This window comes from Nomascus leucogenys, chromosome 8 (assembly GCF_006542625.1).
Source record: "Nomascus leucogenys isolate Asia chromosome 8, Asia_NLE_v1, whole genome shotgun sequence".
Taxonomy (NCBI): Eukaryota; Metazoa; Chordata; class Mammalia; order Primates; family Hylobatidae; genus Nomascus; species Nomascus leucogenys.
The window spans coordinates 88,437,707-88,456,502 of NC_044388.1; the positions used below are offsets into that span (position 1 = coordinate 88,437,707).

Genomic DNA, 18,796 nt, shown 5'->3' on the forward strand with positions numbered 1-18,796 from the left:
TGGTTATACTTGGGTATTTATTTTTCTAAATGAACTTTAGAATAATTTGTATAGTTTTTTGGAAACAATTGTTCTTCCTTTTTAAAATAGTAAAAATTTCAGCACTTTTATCTGATTTTGGGGTACCAGAGAATTTTAGTAAATTAAACTGTAAGTTAGCTCTTCATTAGCAAGTTTTACCTGTCTATCAATAATACTAAGAAATTTGGAGCCTTCTTTGAAGTGCTCTTGCCTTCTATATTCTGGCACTAATGCTTTGGAGCTGGAGGACTTCCTTACTGGCACAGATCAGGGTTATGTTTGCTTTTTTTTCTGCCAATGCCAGAGGCTCTGAGTGAGGAAGAAAATGCTCTTTCTCCTACTGGGAATCAATCAAGCTATACTCAAAGCAAAGAGATATGGCTGTTTTTACAGCAATAGCTGGGACATTTTCTTGTAAATATTTACATTAAAAATCACTTTAGCCTGTGGTCCCAGCTACTTGGGAGGCTGAGGTGAATCACTTGAGCCCAGGAGGTTGAGGCTGCCATGAGCTGTTGAGGCTGTTGTGGTAAACTGAGGACCAGAGAGACCGGTATTGGGAAGACAGGAGGATGTTTATTTAAGGTACGCACCTGCTCAGTGGATTCACATCCAAAAAGCTGAGCCTTGAACAAAAACAGTTTAGCTTATATAGGCCAGCACACAAGATCAAAACAAAGGCAGTAAATTTTACAGTGACAAATCACGTAATCCATAGCATAACTGCTTACCTGGCACTAACCTGTGGCCTTGCATAGCTAGTGGCCTAGCAGCTGCATCGAAAGAAAAACAGGAACTTTGCAAATCTTACTAAATACAAGCATTGGCAAACATAGTCGTAACTAATAGTACAAGAGAGACAGTAAAGGAAATTGTTTTTCTTCTTTTAACCTTGCTCAGGGGTGTCTGGAGTTCGTTTCTGCAGGCTAGGTCACCACGACCTATCTATAGCCTTGCTTGCAGTAGTGAAAAACTTGTGCAAGACTGTCAAAAGAAAAACACAACAACAACAACAAAACCACTTTAATATTTTATGTATACTACCTTTTGTATAAAGAAAGGAAGGGATAATTTTTCACATACATAGAGTGTTTTATATATATATATAATATATATGTATGTTTGCTTATGTTTATATATATAATATATATATATATGTATGTTTGCTTATGTTTGAAAAAAGTACAAAAATGATAGGCCAGAAATTAATGAAGCTGGTCACCTATAGGTAAGAGATCAGACTTCTTTTTTAAAAGTTTTTAAGTTTTATTTATTTATTTGTTTATTTTGAGATGGAGTCTAGCTGTGTCGCCCAGGCTGGAGTGCAGTGACGCGATCTAGGCTCACTGCAACCTCCGCCTCTCAGGTTCAAGCGATTCTCCTGCCTCAGCCTCCAGAGTAGCTGGAATTACAGGCGTGCACCACCACACCTGGCTAATTTTTTTTTTTTTTTTTTTGATGGCGTCTTGCACTGTCGCCCAGGCTGGAGTGCAGTGGCAGGATCTCAGCTCACTGCAGCCTCCACCTCCAGGGTTCAAGCAGTTCTCTTGCTTCAGCCTCCCAAGTAGCTGAGATTACAGGTGCCCGCCACCACGCCTGGCTGATTTGTTTTTGTTTTTTTTTTTGTATTTTTAGTAGAGATGGAGTTTCACCATGTTGGTCAGGCTGGTCTCGAACTCCTGACCTCGTGATCCGCCCACCTCAGCCTCCCAAAGTGCTTGGATTACAGGCGTAAGCTGCTGCACCTGGCCAATTTTTGTATTTTTTTAGTAGAGACGGGGTTTCACCATGTTGGCCAGGCTTGTCTTGAGCTGACCTCAGGTGATCTGCCCACCTCGGCCTCCCAAAGAGCTAGGATTACAGGTGTGAGGCACCGCACCCGGCCAATTTTTTTCATTTAACTTTTTTTTTTTTTTTTAAATAGATACATGGTCTTGCTATGTTGCCTAGCTGGTCTCGAACTTGGGCCCAAGCAATCCACCCACCTCAGCCTCCCAAAGTGTTGTGATTACAGGCATGAGCCACCATGCCTAGGCCTCACCTAATTAAAAAAATTTTTTTGGTAAAGGTGGGGTCTCACTATGTTGCCCAGGCTGGTTTGTAATAATATATTTTAATTCTATCTTTTTTAACCCCACAAGTATTATTTTATTATTATTGCACTCTTTCTAAAAAAGATTTCTGTACTTATTTACCAATATCTTTGGTTTTCCTATTTTCTTGAATTTCGGACCTTCCATCTGGAAACACTTTTCTTCTGACTGACGTGTAACCTTTAGTAAATAAGGTATAAGACAGAAAGAAAAAGTATTTGGATTATAATGAAATAAATAATGCTGTCATTATTTGCCAATGATATAATGATCCTGCACAGAAAACCAAAATAACATATAACTGAATTATTATAATTAATAAAAGTTTAAGAAAATTGCTATATATAAAAGTCAACAAATAAAAATAATTTTGAACTTGGCATGGTGGCTCATGCCTGTAATCCCAGCATTTTGAGAGGCCAAGGTGGAAGGATCGCTTGAGCCCAGGAGTTCAAGACCACCCTGGGCAGCACAGTAAGACTCTGTCTCTACCAAAAAAAAAAAAAAAAAATTAGCCAAGCATGGTGATACACACCGGTGATCCTAGCTATTCAGGAGGCTTAGGTGGGAGGATTAGTTGAGCTGGGAAGGTCAAGTCTGCAGTAATCTGTGATTGTGCCATTGCACACCAGCCTGGGTGACAAAGGGAGACTCTCTCAAAAAATAATAGTAAGCAATGGCAACAAAAGCCAAAATTGACAAATGGGATCTAGTTAAACTAAAGAGCTTCTGCACAGCAAAAGAAACTATCATCAGAGTGAACAGGCAACCTACAGAATGGGAGAAAATTTTTGCAACCTACTCATCTGACAAAGGGCTAATATCCAGAATCTACAATGAACTCAAACATATTTACAAGAAAAAAACAAACAACCCCATCAAAAAGTGGGCAAAGGACATGAACAGACACTTCTCAAAAGAAGACATTTATGCAGCCAAAAAACACATGAAGAAATGCTCATCATCACTGGCCATCAGAGAAATGCAAATCAAAACCACAGTGAGATACCATCTCACACCAGTTAGAATGGCCATCATTAAAAAATCAGGAAACAACAGGTGCTGGAGAGGATGTGGAGAAATAGGAACACTTTTACACTGTTGGTGGGGCTGTAAACTAGTTCAACCATTGTGGAAGTCAGTGTGGCGATTCCTCAGGGATCTAGAACTAGAAATACCATTTGACCCAGCCATCCCATTACTGGGTATATACCCAAAGGACTATAAATCATGCTGCTATAAAGACACATGCACATGTATGTTTATTGCGGCACTATTCACAATAGCAAAGAGTTGGAACCAACCCAAATGTCCAACAACGATAGACTGTATTAAGAAAATGTGGCACATATACACCATGGAATACTATGCAGCCATAAAAAAGGATGAGTTCATATCCTTTGTAGGGACATGGATGAAACTGGAAAACATCATTCTCAGTAAACTATCGCAAGGACAAAAAACCAAACACTGCATGTTCTCACTCATAGGTGGGAATTGAACAATGAGAACTCATGGACACAGGAAGGGGAACATCACACTCCAGGGACTGTTGTGGGGTTGGGGGAGGGGGGAGGGACAGCATTAGGAGATATACCTAATGCTAAATGACGAGTTAATGGGTGCAGGAAATCAATGTGGCACATGGATACATATGTAACGAACCTGCACATTGTGCACATGTACCCTAAAACCTAAAGTATAATAAAAAAAAAAAAGAAATTAAATTAGCACATGTGCACATGTACCCTAAAACTTAAAGTATAATAAAAAAAAATAAAATTCAAAGTAAATTAAAAAAAAAAGAAAAACAAACAAACAAACAAAAATAGTAAGTTAGATTTCTACACGAGCAAAAATCTGCAAGAAGTATATTGTACATGGCAATAAAAATGAGAAGTTCAAAATCCCAGATATAGACTCCACTACAGGACATATGATGTATATTCTTCAGCAAATAAATGGCATAACAAGTGGAAGGGAAGCTGGCAGTGATTAAAAGAGAAACTCTGAAGGTATAACAGCCAGATGTAATGTGAGGTCCTTATTGGATCCTGATTTGATCAGGCCAACCATAAGAAAAACTGAGATAGTTATAAAAGTTTGAACATAGATATTGAGTGATATTGAGAAATTATTGTTAATTTTCTTGGGTATAATAATGACATTGGTATTTTAAAAGTTTTTATCTGTTAGAAAAGTAAATGCTGAAGTATTCATAGGTGAAAGTTTATAACCTCTGGGATTTGGTTTCTTTTCTTCTGTTTTTTTTTGAAACAGGGTCTCACTCTGTGGTTCAGGCTGGAGTGCAGTGGTGTGAAATCAGCTCACTGCAACCTCCATGTCATGGGCTCGGGTGATCCTCCAACCTCAGCTTCCTGAGGAGCTGGGACTATGGGTGCGTACCACATGCCTGGCTAATTTTTTCTATTTTTTAGTAGAGATGGGGGTTTCTCCATGTTGCCCAGGCTGGTCTCAAACTCCAGGGCTAAAGCGATCTGCCCACCTTGGCCTCCCAAAGTGCTGAGATTATAGGCGTGAGCCACCATGCCTACCCGGATTTGCTTTCTGATGATTGCTTTCACAATTTAGTAGTTGAATAAACATGGAAGCTTATTATACTCTTTTCTGTTTTTTTAAGTGTATTTGAAAATTCCATAATAAAAAGAGTCTTCATTTTTGCACTGATTGTTTATTGGTTGCAAGGGAAGGAATAGTAACTGTGCAGTGGAGAAATATGGTAATACTATGGTTAGATGATAAAAATTAACATTATAAAGTGAGTATGGATGGACGTTGTATGCTGCCGTATGGGATATACTGAGGAAAACACAGTATCACATGTTCTGGTTGGAAATGCATAACCAGAATCTAATCATGAAGAAATATCAATTGAATCCAAAATGAGCATTCAGCCAGGGGTGGTGGCTCATGCTTGTAATCCCAGCACTTTGCAAGGCCAAGGCAGGAGAATTGCTTGAGCCCAAGCGTTCAAGACCAGGCTGGCCAACATAGTGAGACCCTGTCTCTACAAAACATAAGAAAATTAGCCGGGCTTGATGATGCGTGCCTGTAGTCCCAGCTACTCAGGAGGCTGAGGTGGGAGACTTGCTTGAGTCCAGGAGGTCAAGGCTGCAGTGAGCTGTGATTGCACCACTGTACTTCAGCCTGGGTGACAGGGCAAGACCCTGTCTCAGAAAAAAAAAAAAGCCAGGCGTGGTGGCTCATGCCTGTAACCCCAGCACTTTGGGAGGCCGAGGCGGGCAGATCACAAGGTCAAGAGTTCAAGACCAGCCTGAACAACATGGTGAAACCCTGTCTCTACTAAAAATAGAAAAATTAGCTGGGCATGGTGGCGTGTGCCTGTAATCCCAGCTACTCGGGAGGCTGAGGCAGGAGAATCACTTGAACTTGGGAGGCAAAGGTTGTAGTGAGCTGAGATCACGCCACTGCACTCCAGCCTGGGAGACAGAGCTAGACTCCATCTCAAAAAATAAAAATAAAAATAAATAGGCCAGGTGTGGTAGCTCACACCTGTAATCCCAGCACTTTGGGAGCCTAGGTGGGTGGATCACAAGGTCAGGAGTCCAAGACCATGGTGAAACCCTGTCACTGCTAAAAATATAAAAAAAAATTAGCCAGGTGTGGTGGTGCATGCCTGTAATCCCAGCTATTCAGGAGGCTGAGGCAGGAGAATTGCTTGAACCTGGGAAGTGGAGGTTGCAGTGAGCTGAGATTGTGCCACTGCACTCTAACCTGGGCGACAGAGTGTGACTCCATCTTGGAAAAAAAAAAGTAAGGATCATATTTTTTAAAAAAGGAGTACAGACTGTATTTTTCAAAAGGTCAATATCATAAAAGACAGAAGAGGCTGCAAAAATGTTCTAGATTAACGGAGACTAAAGAGATATGTCAATTAAAAGCACTACCCTAAACCAGGTCCTGTAGTGGAAGGAAAAAATGCTCTAAAGGGCATTATTGAGTCAATTGACAAAAATTAAAATACTGTGAAAGTAGATACATGAGAGACCAAGCTTCGATGTATTCCCATCCCTTTTTTTGTTTGTTTTTGAGACAGGGTCAGTCTCTATTTCCCAGGCTAGAGTACAGTGGTGTAATCATGGCTCACTGCAGCCTCAACCTTTGGGCTCAAACAGTCTTCCTGACTGAGCCTCCCGAGTAGCTGGGACTACAGGCGTGCACTGCCACACATGGCTAATTTTTTAATTTTGTAGAGACAGGGTCTCACTATGTTGCCCTGGCTGGTTTCGACTTCTGGGCTCAAGTGATCCCCCTGTCTTGGTCTCCCAAACTGCTGAGATTATAGGCATGAGCCACTGCACCTGGCCTCAAATCACTCTTAAGTGGTTTGGAGAAAATAAGATATAGAGAAGGAGAAAGGGAGAAGGAGAGAAAATGAGCACAAGTGCTAAATCATTGGGGTAAAATATTAACAATATATGAATCTGGGTGAAGGGTATGTGAGTATTTTTTTTTTTACTACAATTATTCTTGCAACTGTAAGTTTGAATTATTTACAAATAAAAAGTTGGAAAAAGTTAAAAACAATGGAGTACCTAGGAATAAAGCCAACAAAAGATGTATAATACCTTTCTGCAGGAAATTATATCATAACGAAAAACATTAGAAAGACCTAAATAAGTGAAGTTATACCATGTTCATGGATTAGAACATTCACTGTCACAAAGATGTCAATTCTTTCCACTTTGAATTATAGACTTAATATAATTTCTATCAAAATCTCAACTGATTTCACTTGACCAGTTAGATAATGAAATTCTAAAATATATGTGGGCTGGGTGTGGTGGCTTATGCCTGTAATCCCAGCACTTTGGGAAGCCGAGGCTGGTGGATCACTTGAGGTCAGGAATTCGAGACCAGCCTGGCCAACATGACAAAACCCTGTCTCTACTAAAAATACAAAAAATAGCCAGTCGTGGTGGCGCATACCTGTAATCCCAGCTACTCAGGAGGCTGAGGCAGGAGAATCACTTGAACCCAGGAGGCTGAGGTTGCAGTGAGCCGAGATCACGCCACTGCACTCCAGCCTGGGCAACAGAGTGAGACTCTGTCTCAAAATAAATAAATAAATAAATAAAGTAAAAAAATAAATGTGGAAAATTAAAAGTCCAAATATAGACAAACTCTTGAAGAAGGATAAATTGGAATTACTTGCCTTATCAGTTATTAAGACTGATAAAGCTGTTTTAATTAAGGCAGTGTGGTCATGTACATTAGTGGAACAGAATAGAGAGTCCAAAAGCAGATATATATATATATTTATGGACATTCAGTTTATGACAGAGCTGATACTGAAGAGCTGTGGGAAAGATGGGCATTTCAGACTTGGACAGTTGGTTATATAGGGAAAAAAATGTATTAGTCCCTTACTTCAGTTCATACACAAAAATTAATTCCAGGTAGATTAAAGACCAAACTTATTAATTTATCTATTTAGAGACAGGGTCTTGCTCTGTCACCAAGCTGGAGTGCAGTGACATGATCATGGCTCACTGCAGCCTCAACCTCCTGGGCTCAAGGAATCCTCTCACCTCAGCCTCCTGAGTAGTTGGGACTACAGGTGCACACCACTACACTGGGCTAATTTTTAAATTTTTTGTAGAGACAGGGTCTCACCATGTTGCCCAGGCTAGTCTTGAACTCCTAGGCTCAATTGATCCTTCCATCACGGCCTCCCAAAGTACTGGGATTATAGGTCTGAGCTACCACACCCGGCCTCAAGACCAAACTTTAAAGGGTAAACCATAAAACTTTTGAAATACAAATTAATACATTTACAGGAAAAAAATAATTTCTTAAGATTCCCAAAGCCCTGGCCATAAAAGAAAATAATTATAAATTCTTTAACATTAATGAATTTTCTAGGCTGGACACAGTGACTCACGCCTGTAATCCCATCACTTTGGGAGGCCAAGGTGGGCAGATCACTTGAGGTCAGGAGTTCAAGACCAGTCTGGCCAACATGGTGAAATCCTGTCTCTACTAAAAATACAAAAAATTAGCCAGGCATGGTGGCACATGCCTGTCATCCCAACTATTTGGGAGGCTGAGGCAACAGAATCACTTGAACCCAGGAGACAGAGGTTGCAGTGAGCCGAGATCACGCCACTACACTTCAGTCTGGGTGACAGAGTAAGACTCCATCTGAAAAAAAAAATAATTTTCTATAATCCCAGTGCTTTGGGAGGCTGAGGCAGGAGAATCGCTTGAGGCCAGGAATTAAAGATGAGCCTGGGCAACATAGCAAGACCCTGTCCCCCCGAAAAAATAAAGAAAATTAAATCAACCAGGCATGTTGGCATGCACCTATAGTTCCAGCTACTTGGAAAGCTGAGACAGGAGGATTGTGATCTCAGGAATAGGAGGTTATACTGAGTTGTGATTCAGTCACTGCACTTCAGCCTGGGTGACACAGGAAGACCCTATCTCTAATGATAAAAAATTTCTGCTAATCAAAAGACACTATAAAAATAGTGAAAAAGCAAGCCACAAATGAAAAGATACTGAAATGTATGTAATTTATAGACTTGTATGAGTCAATAAGAAAAAAGTTAACCTTATTTATAGAAAAACGGGCAAAACCAGCCAGGCTTGGTGGCTCACGCCTGTAATCCCAGCACTTTGGGAGGCAGAGGCAGGTGGATCACCTGAGGTCAGGAGTTCAAGACCAGCCCAACCAAAATGGAGAAACCCTGTCTCTACTAAAAATACGAAATCAGCTGGGTGTAGTGGCACATGCCTGTAATCCCAGCTACTTGGGAGGCTTAGGTACGAGAATCGCTTGAACCCAGGAGGTGGAGGTTGAAGTCAGCTGCAGCCTGGGCGACAAGAGCAAAACTCTGTCTCAAAAAAAAAAAAAAAGAAAAGAAAAATGGGCAAAACCAATTAATAGGAACTTTGCAAGAGAAGGTATTGGGGGAACCTGCCCCCAATATTTCAACATAGGTTCTTTCCATTTTCCATGTGTCGGCTGGCTGAGAAATAAAGAGAGACAGTACAAAGAGAGGAATTTCACAGCTGAGCCGCCAGGGGTGACATCACATATCAGTAGGACTGTGATGCCTGCCTGAGATTCAGACCAGCAAGTTTTTATTAAGGGTTTCAAAAGAGGGGGAGGTGTAAGAACAGGGAGTAGTTACAAAGATCACATGCTTCAAAGGGCAAAAAGCAGAACTACTAATAAGGGTCTAACAAAGATCATATGCTTCTGAGGGAACAGGACAAAGGGAAAAAGCAGAACCACTGATAAGGGTCTATGTTCAGCGGTGCATGTATTGTCTTGATAAACATCTTAAACAACAGAAAACAGGGTTTGAGAGCAGAGAACCGGTCTGACCACAAATTTACCAGGGCAGAGTTTTCCCTCATCCTAGTAAGCCTGAGGGCACTGCGGGAGACCAGAGCCCATCTCACTCCTTATCTCAGCCTCATTAAGACAGACATTCCCAGAGTGGCCGTTTATAGACCTCCCCCCAGGCATGCATTCCTTTCCCAGGGTATTAATATTAATATTCCTTGCTAGGAAAAGAATTTAGCAATATCTCTCCTACTTGCACATCCGTTTATAGGCTCTCTGCAAGAAGAAAAATATGGCTCTTTTTGCCCAACCCTGCAGGCAGTCAGACCTTATGGTTGTCTTCCCTTGTTCCCTAAAAATCACTGTTATTCTATTCTTTTTCAGGGTGTGCTGATTTCATGTTGTTCAGACACACGTTTTACAATCAATTTGTACAGTTAACACAATTATCACAGTGGTCCTGAGGTGACATACATCCTCAGCTTACGAAGATAACAGGATTAAGAGATTAAATTAAAGACAGGCATAAGAAATTATAAAAGTATTATTTGGGAACTGATAAATGTCCATGAAATCTTCACAATTTATGTTCCTCTGCCGTGGCTCCAGCTAGTCCCTCCGTTCGGGGTCCCTGACTTCCCGCAACAAGAAGGAACACAAGTGACCATTAACATGGGAACAAAAATATATTCCACCTCATTAGTAACTGGAGAAGTGCAAATGAAAATCACATTGGGATATCATTTCATAATACTGAATTGGCGAAAAAACTTTAAGGTCAGAAATTACCAAGTGTTGGGGAGGTGGTGGAGCTACGGCAACTCTTATACTCATTCACTGCTGCTGGTAAGGATATTGTCCTCTTTGGGGCAGGGCGTGGTGGCTCACAACTGTAATCCCAACACTTTGGGAGGCCGAGGTGGGCAGATCATGAGGTCAAGAGATCAAGACCATCCTGGCCAACATGGTGAAACCCCATCTCTACTAAAAATACAAAAATTGGCTAGGCGTTGTGGCACATGCCTGTAGTCCCAGCTACTTGGGAGGGTGAGTCAGGAGAATCACTTGAACCTGGGAGGCGGAGGTTGCAGTGAGCCAAGATCGTGCCACTGCACTCCATCTTGGTGACAGAGTGAGACTCCGTCTCAAACAAAACAAAACAAAACAAAGAAACAAAACAAAAAAACAGAACCACAAACTGGGTGGCTTAAAACAAAGGGATGCTGTCACTGTTCTGGAAGCTAGAATTCTGAAATCAAGATGTCAGCAGGGCTGTGCTGTTGTAGTTCTGGGTAGAATCCTTCCTTGCTTCTTCCCAGCTTCTGGGAATGGCCAGCAATCCTTGTGTTCGGGGCTTGCAGCTGCATCCCTCCAGGCTCTCTGCCTTTGTCATCACACATTCTCCGTGTGGCTGTCTTTACATAGTCTTCCCTCTTAGAAGGACACCTGTCTGATTGGAGTAAGGGCCTACTCCAATATGACTTCATATTAACTAATTATGTCTTCAGCAATCCTGGTTCCAACTGAGGTCACATTCTGAAGTTAGGACTTCCACATGTTTTTTGGGGGACACAATTCAATCAATAACAGGGAGATAAGGCCGGGGTTATCTTCCTGTTATTGATTGATCACATCCCTTGCTGTTATCTTAATTTTATTCTTTTATTCTTTTTTAATGAGTTCACCAGGAAGTTATTTTAGATGTCTCCTTCTCTCTTAGCAAGTGAGTAAGTAAAAAGTTTAAATAAACTTAATTTAATGCTAATAATCCCAGCACTTTGGGATGCCAAGGCAGGAGGATCGCTTGAGCCCAGTTCAAGACCAACCTGGGTGACATAGTGAGACCCTGTTTCTACAAAAAATTAAAAAATTTTCAGGTGTGGTAGTGCACACCTGTAGTCCTAGCTACTTGAGTGGTGAGGCAGAAAGATCACTTAAGTCCAGAGGTGCAGGTTGCAGTGAGCCGCACTCCAGACTGGGCGACAGAGCAAGAACCGCTCTCAAAAAAAAAAGTAGCAGAGAGATAATGTTTTACCTAATTGGGATTCAAAATTAGCATTCCTTGTCATCGAATTGATCACAAATGCTCATCTGTAACAATCAATCTTAGCTCCAGGGCCACACACAAACAGGTGGTGGGTCAGATTTGGCCTGGGGCCATAGTTTGCAGACTGTTGATTTAGACTCAGAGACCTAGGTACTAGGAATAATGAAAAAACAAGGTAGTGAATAACATTTAAGGTAGTTTTCGTTCTGTGGGGTGGGGGAAGGAAGGAGGATAGAGTTGGAGAGGAATATACAGGCTGGTTTCTGGGGTACTGGTAATATTCTATTTCTTGCCTTGATACTACTGTTCATTTTAATTTTGTTCATTAAACAATACACATTGTTTTACATGCTTTTTATATGTGTGCTATATTTCATGAAAAATAATTTCCACCTCTCTGACTCCTCCCCACTTCTCCACTCTCCCACCTTCTTGCCAAACCAATTATTCCTTATTTTAAAACTGCTTCCCACTTTTACCTCTGATCTCTTACTTCTGGAGTGTAATCCTCTGGGTCGTGCAAGAGCTTTATGTTCCTTTATTAACAAACCTGTTAATCTATCACCAATCTCAGGTCATCCCTTTTTCTTTGTCATTGTCACTTTTGCTCTTCTCTCTCCATTCTTTTCCTTAAGCAGACTTTTAAATTTGTCCTTAGAAAGTAAACAAGAAAGCGGGTTTCCCTTGCTGTTATCTTTATTTTATTCTTTTAGTTTTTCTTTTATGAGTTTACTAGGAAATCATTTTAGGTGTCTCCGTTTCACTTAGCCACTGAGTAAGCAGAAAGTTTAAGTGAACTTAATGAAATGGGGGGAGGCCAGGGTGGGAGGATCACATAAGGCCAAGAGTTTGAGACCTGCCTGGGTAACATACCAAGACCCTGTCTGTACAAACAATTTAAAAAAGTAGCTGGGTATGGTGGTGTGTGCCTGTAGTCCCAGCTACTTGTGAGGCTGAGATGGGAAGATCACTTAAGTCCAGGAGTTCAAGGCTGCAGTGAGCCATGATTGTGCCACTGTACTCCAGCCTGGGTAACAGAGCTGTCTAAAAAAAAAAAAAGCACATAGGAGTTCAAGACCAGCCTGAGTAAGATGGTGAGACCCCATCTCCATTTAAAAAAACAAAAAACAGGCTTGCCGGGCGCGGTGGCTCATGCCTGTAATCCCAGCACTTTGGGAGGCCGAGGCGGGTGGATCACGAGGTCAGGAGTTTGAGACCAGCCTGGCCAACATGGTGAAATCCCGTCTCTGCTAAAAATACAAAAATTAGCTGGGCGTGGTGGCACATGCCTGTAGTCCCAGCTACTTGGGAGGCTGAAGCAGGAGAATTGCTTGAGGCTGAAGCAGGAGAATTGCTTGAACCTGGGAGGCAGAGGTTGCAGTGAGCTGAGATTGCGCTACTGCACTCCAGCCTGGGTGACAGAGCGAGACTATGTCTCAAAAGAAAAAACACACACACACACACACAAAGAATGAAATGGGCACAGGGACCCGTCCGTACATTTGAATCAGAATATTTCAGATCAACCTGCAGCAATTTGTGAGCGTTTGTTTATTTAACAGCTCTTTTGAGATGTGATTCACGTACCCCACTATTCACTCATTTAAAATATGCAATTCATTGCCTTTTAATATATTCAGAGTTGTGCCACCATCGCCACAGTCAATTTTAAAACCTTTTAATCATCCCAGAAGGAAACCCCTCAACCTTCCGTTGTCAGCCTCCAACCCCTCCCACTCCCAGCTCTAGGTAACCTCTGATCTTTATGTCTCTATAGGTTTGCCTATTCTGGACATTTCATATAAATGGCACCATATGTGGTCCTTCATGACTGGTTTCTTCCTCTTAGCAGAATGTTTTTGGTTCATCCATGTTGTAGCTCATAGCAGTACTTTATTGTGGAACATTATTTCATTGTATGCATGGCTACACCACATTCTGCTTATCCGTTCATCAGCTGATTGACGTTTGGGTTGTTTCCACCCTGGCTATTATGAGCATTCATTGAACAATTGTTTGTTTTTAGGTAATTTATTTTAAGTGGTATGTAGTCATTGTGGAAAATTTGAAAAATATTAAAGAATATAAAGAGTATGATAAAATTTACTCATAATCCCACCACTCAAAAAAAAAAAAGCTTTATTAACACGTTTTCTGTGGGGAAAAAAATGCATGTTTATGTAATTTGTTTTATAATTCTTCATTTCTCTTGAAGATTTGCTTTGCATTTGAACAGATTTTGTTTGTCAAATCACAGCAAGACTGGCCAACTGCAGTTGTCATAAATAATTTATCAGTCATTGTGCAATGGGAGTATAGTGGAGTTATCTGCCATCAGATGGGCATGGGGAGGGTTTAGAGAAAATTTCACAGAGGAGGAAACATATATTATGAAAATATGCCTGAGGTTCTGATACCTGTTAGTAAATAAAACATTGGGTCTTCTAATAAGGTCGTATTTGTTCTGTTGTAGGAGGCTGGCAGGATGTACAGTTTTTATCACAGGTGCAAGCCGTGGCATTGGCAAAGCTATTGCATTGAAAGCAGCAAAGGATGGAGCAAATATTGTTATTGCCGCAAAGACCGCCCAGCCACATCCAAAACTTCTAGGCACAATCTATACTGCTGCTGAAGAAAGTGAGTGTGACAGTGCCATTTGATAAAATGTCTTTCTAGTGGTTTCAATACATAGAGAATTTGCTGGAAAGTTTAGTTAAAGTTATTTGAAAGCCACCCTGAAAATAATTTTATCTAGTTAAAGAAGTGTTTATGTTGTCACCTTGGGGCAGTGCTTCTGACCATTTTTCTCCTCCAGCACTTTTAAGCAATGTGAGAGACTCCAGTCAAAAATCTTATTTCATGGCTGGGCGTGGTGACTCACACCTGTAATTTCAGCACTTTGGGAGGCCGAGGCGGGTGGATCACCCGAGGTCAGGAGTTTGAGACCAGCCTGGCCTACATGGCAGAAACCCCATCTCTACCAAAAATATAAAAATTAGCTGGGTGTGGTGGCGCACGCCTGTAGTCCCAGCTACTCGGGAGGCTGAGGCAGGAGAATAACTTGAACCTGGGAGGTGGAGGTTGCAGTGAGCCAAGATCACGCCACAGCACCCCAGCTTGGGTGACAGAGTGAGACTCCGTCTCTTAAAAAAAAAAAAAAAAATCTTGTTTCATGAGGGCAGTGGTTTCTTGGATGGGAGGGGGAGTGGGGAAGTGGAGTAGAGAGGAGAGAATTTGATTGGTGAGTGGCATGAACTCTTTGAGAAAGCTTTCTGTGTTATTTATTCTCTGCACAATTTGCAAGTCATCATTTTAATACTTTTAGTTGACAAATAATTATCACATACTTCTATTTAAGGCATAGCGCTAGGCACAGAGCCAGGAGAGAGGGCTTAAAAATTCAACTTCAGTTGACATTGCTAGCTTTGTTAGTCATGTTCAGAGCACTATGGTTATGTTAGAGGAATGCATGTGAAGTGTTTATGAATGAAATGATGTCAGGGATTTGCTTTAAAACACACCAGCAAAAAATAAAATAGAGGAAAGGAAAGATAAACATATTAACTGACAAAACTAACAATCGTTGAAGATAGGTGATGGATTCCTATTAGTTTATTACAGCATCTTTACATTTTTGTATACTTTAGAATATTTCCACAATAAAAAGGTTTTTTTTGTTTTTTTTTGTTTGTTTATTTTTTTGAGACGGAGTCTCGCTCTGTCTCCCAGGCTGGAGTGCAGTGGCACGATCTCGGCTCACTGCAAGCTCCGCCTCCTGGGTTCACGCCATTCTCCTGCCTCAGCCTCCTGAGTAGCTGGGACTACAGGTGCCCGCCACCACGCCCGGTGAATTTTTTGTATTTTTGGTAGAGACGGGGTTTCACCGTGTTAGCCAGGATGGTCTTGATCTCCTGACCTCGTGATCCTCCCGCCTCGGCCTCCCAAAGTGTTGGGATTACAGGTGTGAGCCACCATGCCCAGCCTCACAATAAAAAGTTTTTAAAAATTACTTTCAACTGGGTGAGGTGGCTCATGCCTGTAATCCCAGCACTTTGGGAGGCCAAGGCGGGTGGATCACTTGTGGTCAGGAGTTCGAGACCAGCCTGGGCAACATGGCAAAACCGCATCTCTACAAAAAATAGAAAAATTAGCCTGGCGTGGTGGTGCACGCCTATAGTCTCAGCTACTTGGGAAGCTGAGGTGGGAGGATCCCTTGAGCCTGGGAGATTGAGGCTGCAGTGAGCCTTGTTTGTGCCACTGCACCCAAGCCTGGGCAAGAGAGTGAGACCCTGTCTGAAAAACAAAAACAAACAAACAAAAAACTTTTTTTTAGCTTTTTAAAAAAATTACAAAGAAACCCCCACCAGACCTTCATTTTTGTTTTTTAATAGTGTTAGCCTAGCTAGTCTGTCCTACTATATGGTAGAGTCACTGGTGGTAAGATAGAATTATTTATATTGATTTTCTGAAAACAGGGTACTTTTTTCTTTTGACTATGATATCGGAATTAAAGGTATAATATTTAAATGCTTTAACGCTTTTTCGTTTTGTATCCTTTATATAAGTTGAAGCAGTTGGAGGAAAGGCCTTGCCATGTATTGTTGATGTGAGAGATGAACAGCAGATCAGTGCTGCAGTGGAGAAAGCCATCAAGAAATTTGGAGGTAATACCTTCATTCTGAAAAAATTATTGGATATTGGTAAAATAAAGGTATAACTATAATGTTAATTTAAAAATTTGTTTTGAGTTTTGAATTTTCTGAGTCTCTGGAGAAATACGTATTCGCTCACACAGAACATGGTTTAAAACCATCTGATAAGGCTGGGCATGGTGGCTCACACCTGTAATCCCAGCACTTTGGGAGGCTGAGGCAGGCAGATCACTTGAGGTCAGGAGTTTAAGACCAGCCTGGCCAACATGGTGAAAACCCGTCTCTACTAAAAATACAAAAATTAGCTGAGCATGGTGGTGGATGCCTGTAATCCCAGCTACTCAGGAGGCTGAGGTGGAAGAATTGCTTGAACCTGGGAGGTGGAGGTTGCAGTGAGCTGAGATCACACCACTGCATTCCAGCCTGGGTGACAGAGCAAGACTCTGTCTCAAAAAGAAAAAAAAAGAAAAAAAGAGTGTGGAGTGATAGACTGTGGAGACTGGGAAGAAGAAGGGATGGAAGGGGGGTAGATGAAGAGAAATTACTTAATCGGTACAATGTTTGCTGTTTGGGTGATGGATACCCTAAAAGTCCTGGACACTTCACAATCTGTGTATGTGAGAACATTGCACTTGTGCCTTATACATTTACTTTTGAAAAAATTCTTCCTTTATATGGTTAAATCTCATCTTCTTCACAAAGTCAGTTCCCTCACCATGCCAACTAATCAGAAGTATATTTTTCTTTCTCTGATTTCTTTTTTTCTTTTTTCTTTTCTTTTTTTTTTTTTGAGACTGAGTCTTGCTCTTTGTCACCCAGTCTGGAGTGCAGTGGCACAATCTCGGCTCACTGCAACCTCTGCCTCCCGGGTTCAAGCGATTCTCCTGCCTCAGCCTCCCGAGTAGCTGGGATTACAGGCGCCTGCCACCACGCCCAGCTAATTTTTGTATATTCAGTAGAGACAGGTTTTGCCACGTTGGCCAGGCTGGTCTCGAACTCCTGACTTCATGATCCACCCACCTCAGCCTCCCAAAGTGCTGGGATTACAGGTGTGAGCCACCGTGCCCGGCCTCTCTGATTTCTTAAAACATTCATTTGATCCTTATCTTGTACTATTTTAGATCTTAGTATTTCTTTTCTCCCCAATTAGTTCAAAAGTTCCTAGAAGAAAGGTGTTGGGGATTGAGCTAAGGCTTTCATGGTATTGTAGTAGGGCACTTAGGTATGTCCAAATCCTGCCTAAACCATTACCACTCTCCCCGCTAATATTCCGGAGGACCATATGTACATGTGAGGGACAATGGCCAGTGGAAAATAGGTAATGTTTCAGTGTTATCAAGGCTGTACTTATAATCCCAGTGCAGAGTGCTGTGGGGTGCTGGACTGAAGCATGGAGCTTTGGCTCAAGTGGGGCCTCTTCCCTTAAATCCAAAATCTTACCCCTAGCCGGCAGCCTTTCCCAAAGAAATGTGAATGCCTGTGTCAGAAGAGGACAGAAAATGCAAAATGATGTTTGTCCAACTGATAGGGCCCTAAATGTGAAATGTGCCACACTCAAATGCAGGATATTTTATCTAAAATGACTTCACCTAGTAGTAAAAGTGGTTAACTAGTGCCACTTAGGATTTGATGTAATTAGTTTATCCACTAATTTTTGGAGAGGAACTAAGGGGAGAAAGCTGAGGCTTTTCATTCTCCCATATTCATTCAGTTTTAGTTCTTTTTTTTTTTTCTTTGAAACAGGGTCTCATTCTGTCACCCAGACTGGTATGCGGTGGCAGGATCGTGGCTCACCACAGCTTTGGCCTCCTGGGCTCAGATGATCCTCCAACCTCAGCCTCCCAAGAAGCTGGGACTATAGGCGCCCACCACCAGGCCTAGCTAATTTTTGTATTTTTAGTAGAGATGGGGTTTCACCATGTTGGCCAGGCTGGTCTCAAACTCTTGACCTCAAGGGATCCATCCACTTCAGCTTCTCAAAGTGCTGGGGTTACAGATATAAGCCACTGTCCCCAGCCTTGAATTTATTATTTAATTTTTAAAAATTATGGTAAAATACACATAACATAAAATTTACCATCCTATTTTTAAGTGTACAGTTCAGTGACATTGAAGTTTATTATATTGTTACACAACCATCATTAAGTGCACTTTACAAAGAATAATGAAGACCAGGTAGAAACAAAGAAAAAATGTTTGACATAGTTTTTGTATTTTTACCATTTTCCTTTAATGTTATTTCACTAGGCATATAACTATAAACAAAACTTGTTGGTTATAGGTAGAAACTAGATAGAATTTGCAGAAATAGTAGTTACTCTAGGTTTATTTTTTTTTGTGTGTGTATGAGTCACTAAAACAAAATTGATCCACTTTAATGATCTGCCTGGGATTGAGACAGTAGGTCTTTCTCTTTTCTCAGTTCTCAAGACCAGAAAGGAGCCTTTCCCTTTAAGTGAGGGGCCTTGGGGGAAGGGAGACTACTATGCTTGGAAGGAGGACAGGCCTTTGAAACGTCATGCTAGAGAGGAAGGAAGACTTTAAGGAATTTGATCCAAGGTTTATGGAGACAGGGAGGGACAACCAGGAGGTAAGAGAACAGATAAGAGTGGAAGCTACAAACCACCAAAGACTAAGCCTCCTT

The 18,796-nt window shown here is 41.4% G+C and overlaps 1 protein-coding gene across 1 annotated transcript in view; it reads left to right on the forward strand.

The window, feature by feature from the left end:
• Window positions 1-18,796, forward strand: part of HSDL2 (hydroxysteroid dehydrogenase like 2) — an 89,664-nt gene that overhangs the window by 4,016 nt on the left and 66,852 nt on the right. The window contains exons 2-3 of the mRNA XM_003264004.4: window positions 13,974-14,137; window positions 16,066-16,164. Coding sequence (XP_003264052.1) covers window positions 13,974-14,137; window positions 16,066-16,164 — 263 coding nt within the window. The remainder of the gene's footprint in view (window positions 1-13,973; window positions 14,138-16,065; window positions 16,165-18,796) is intronic.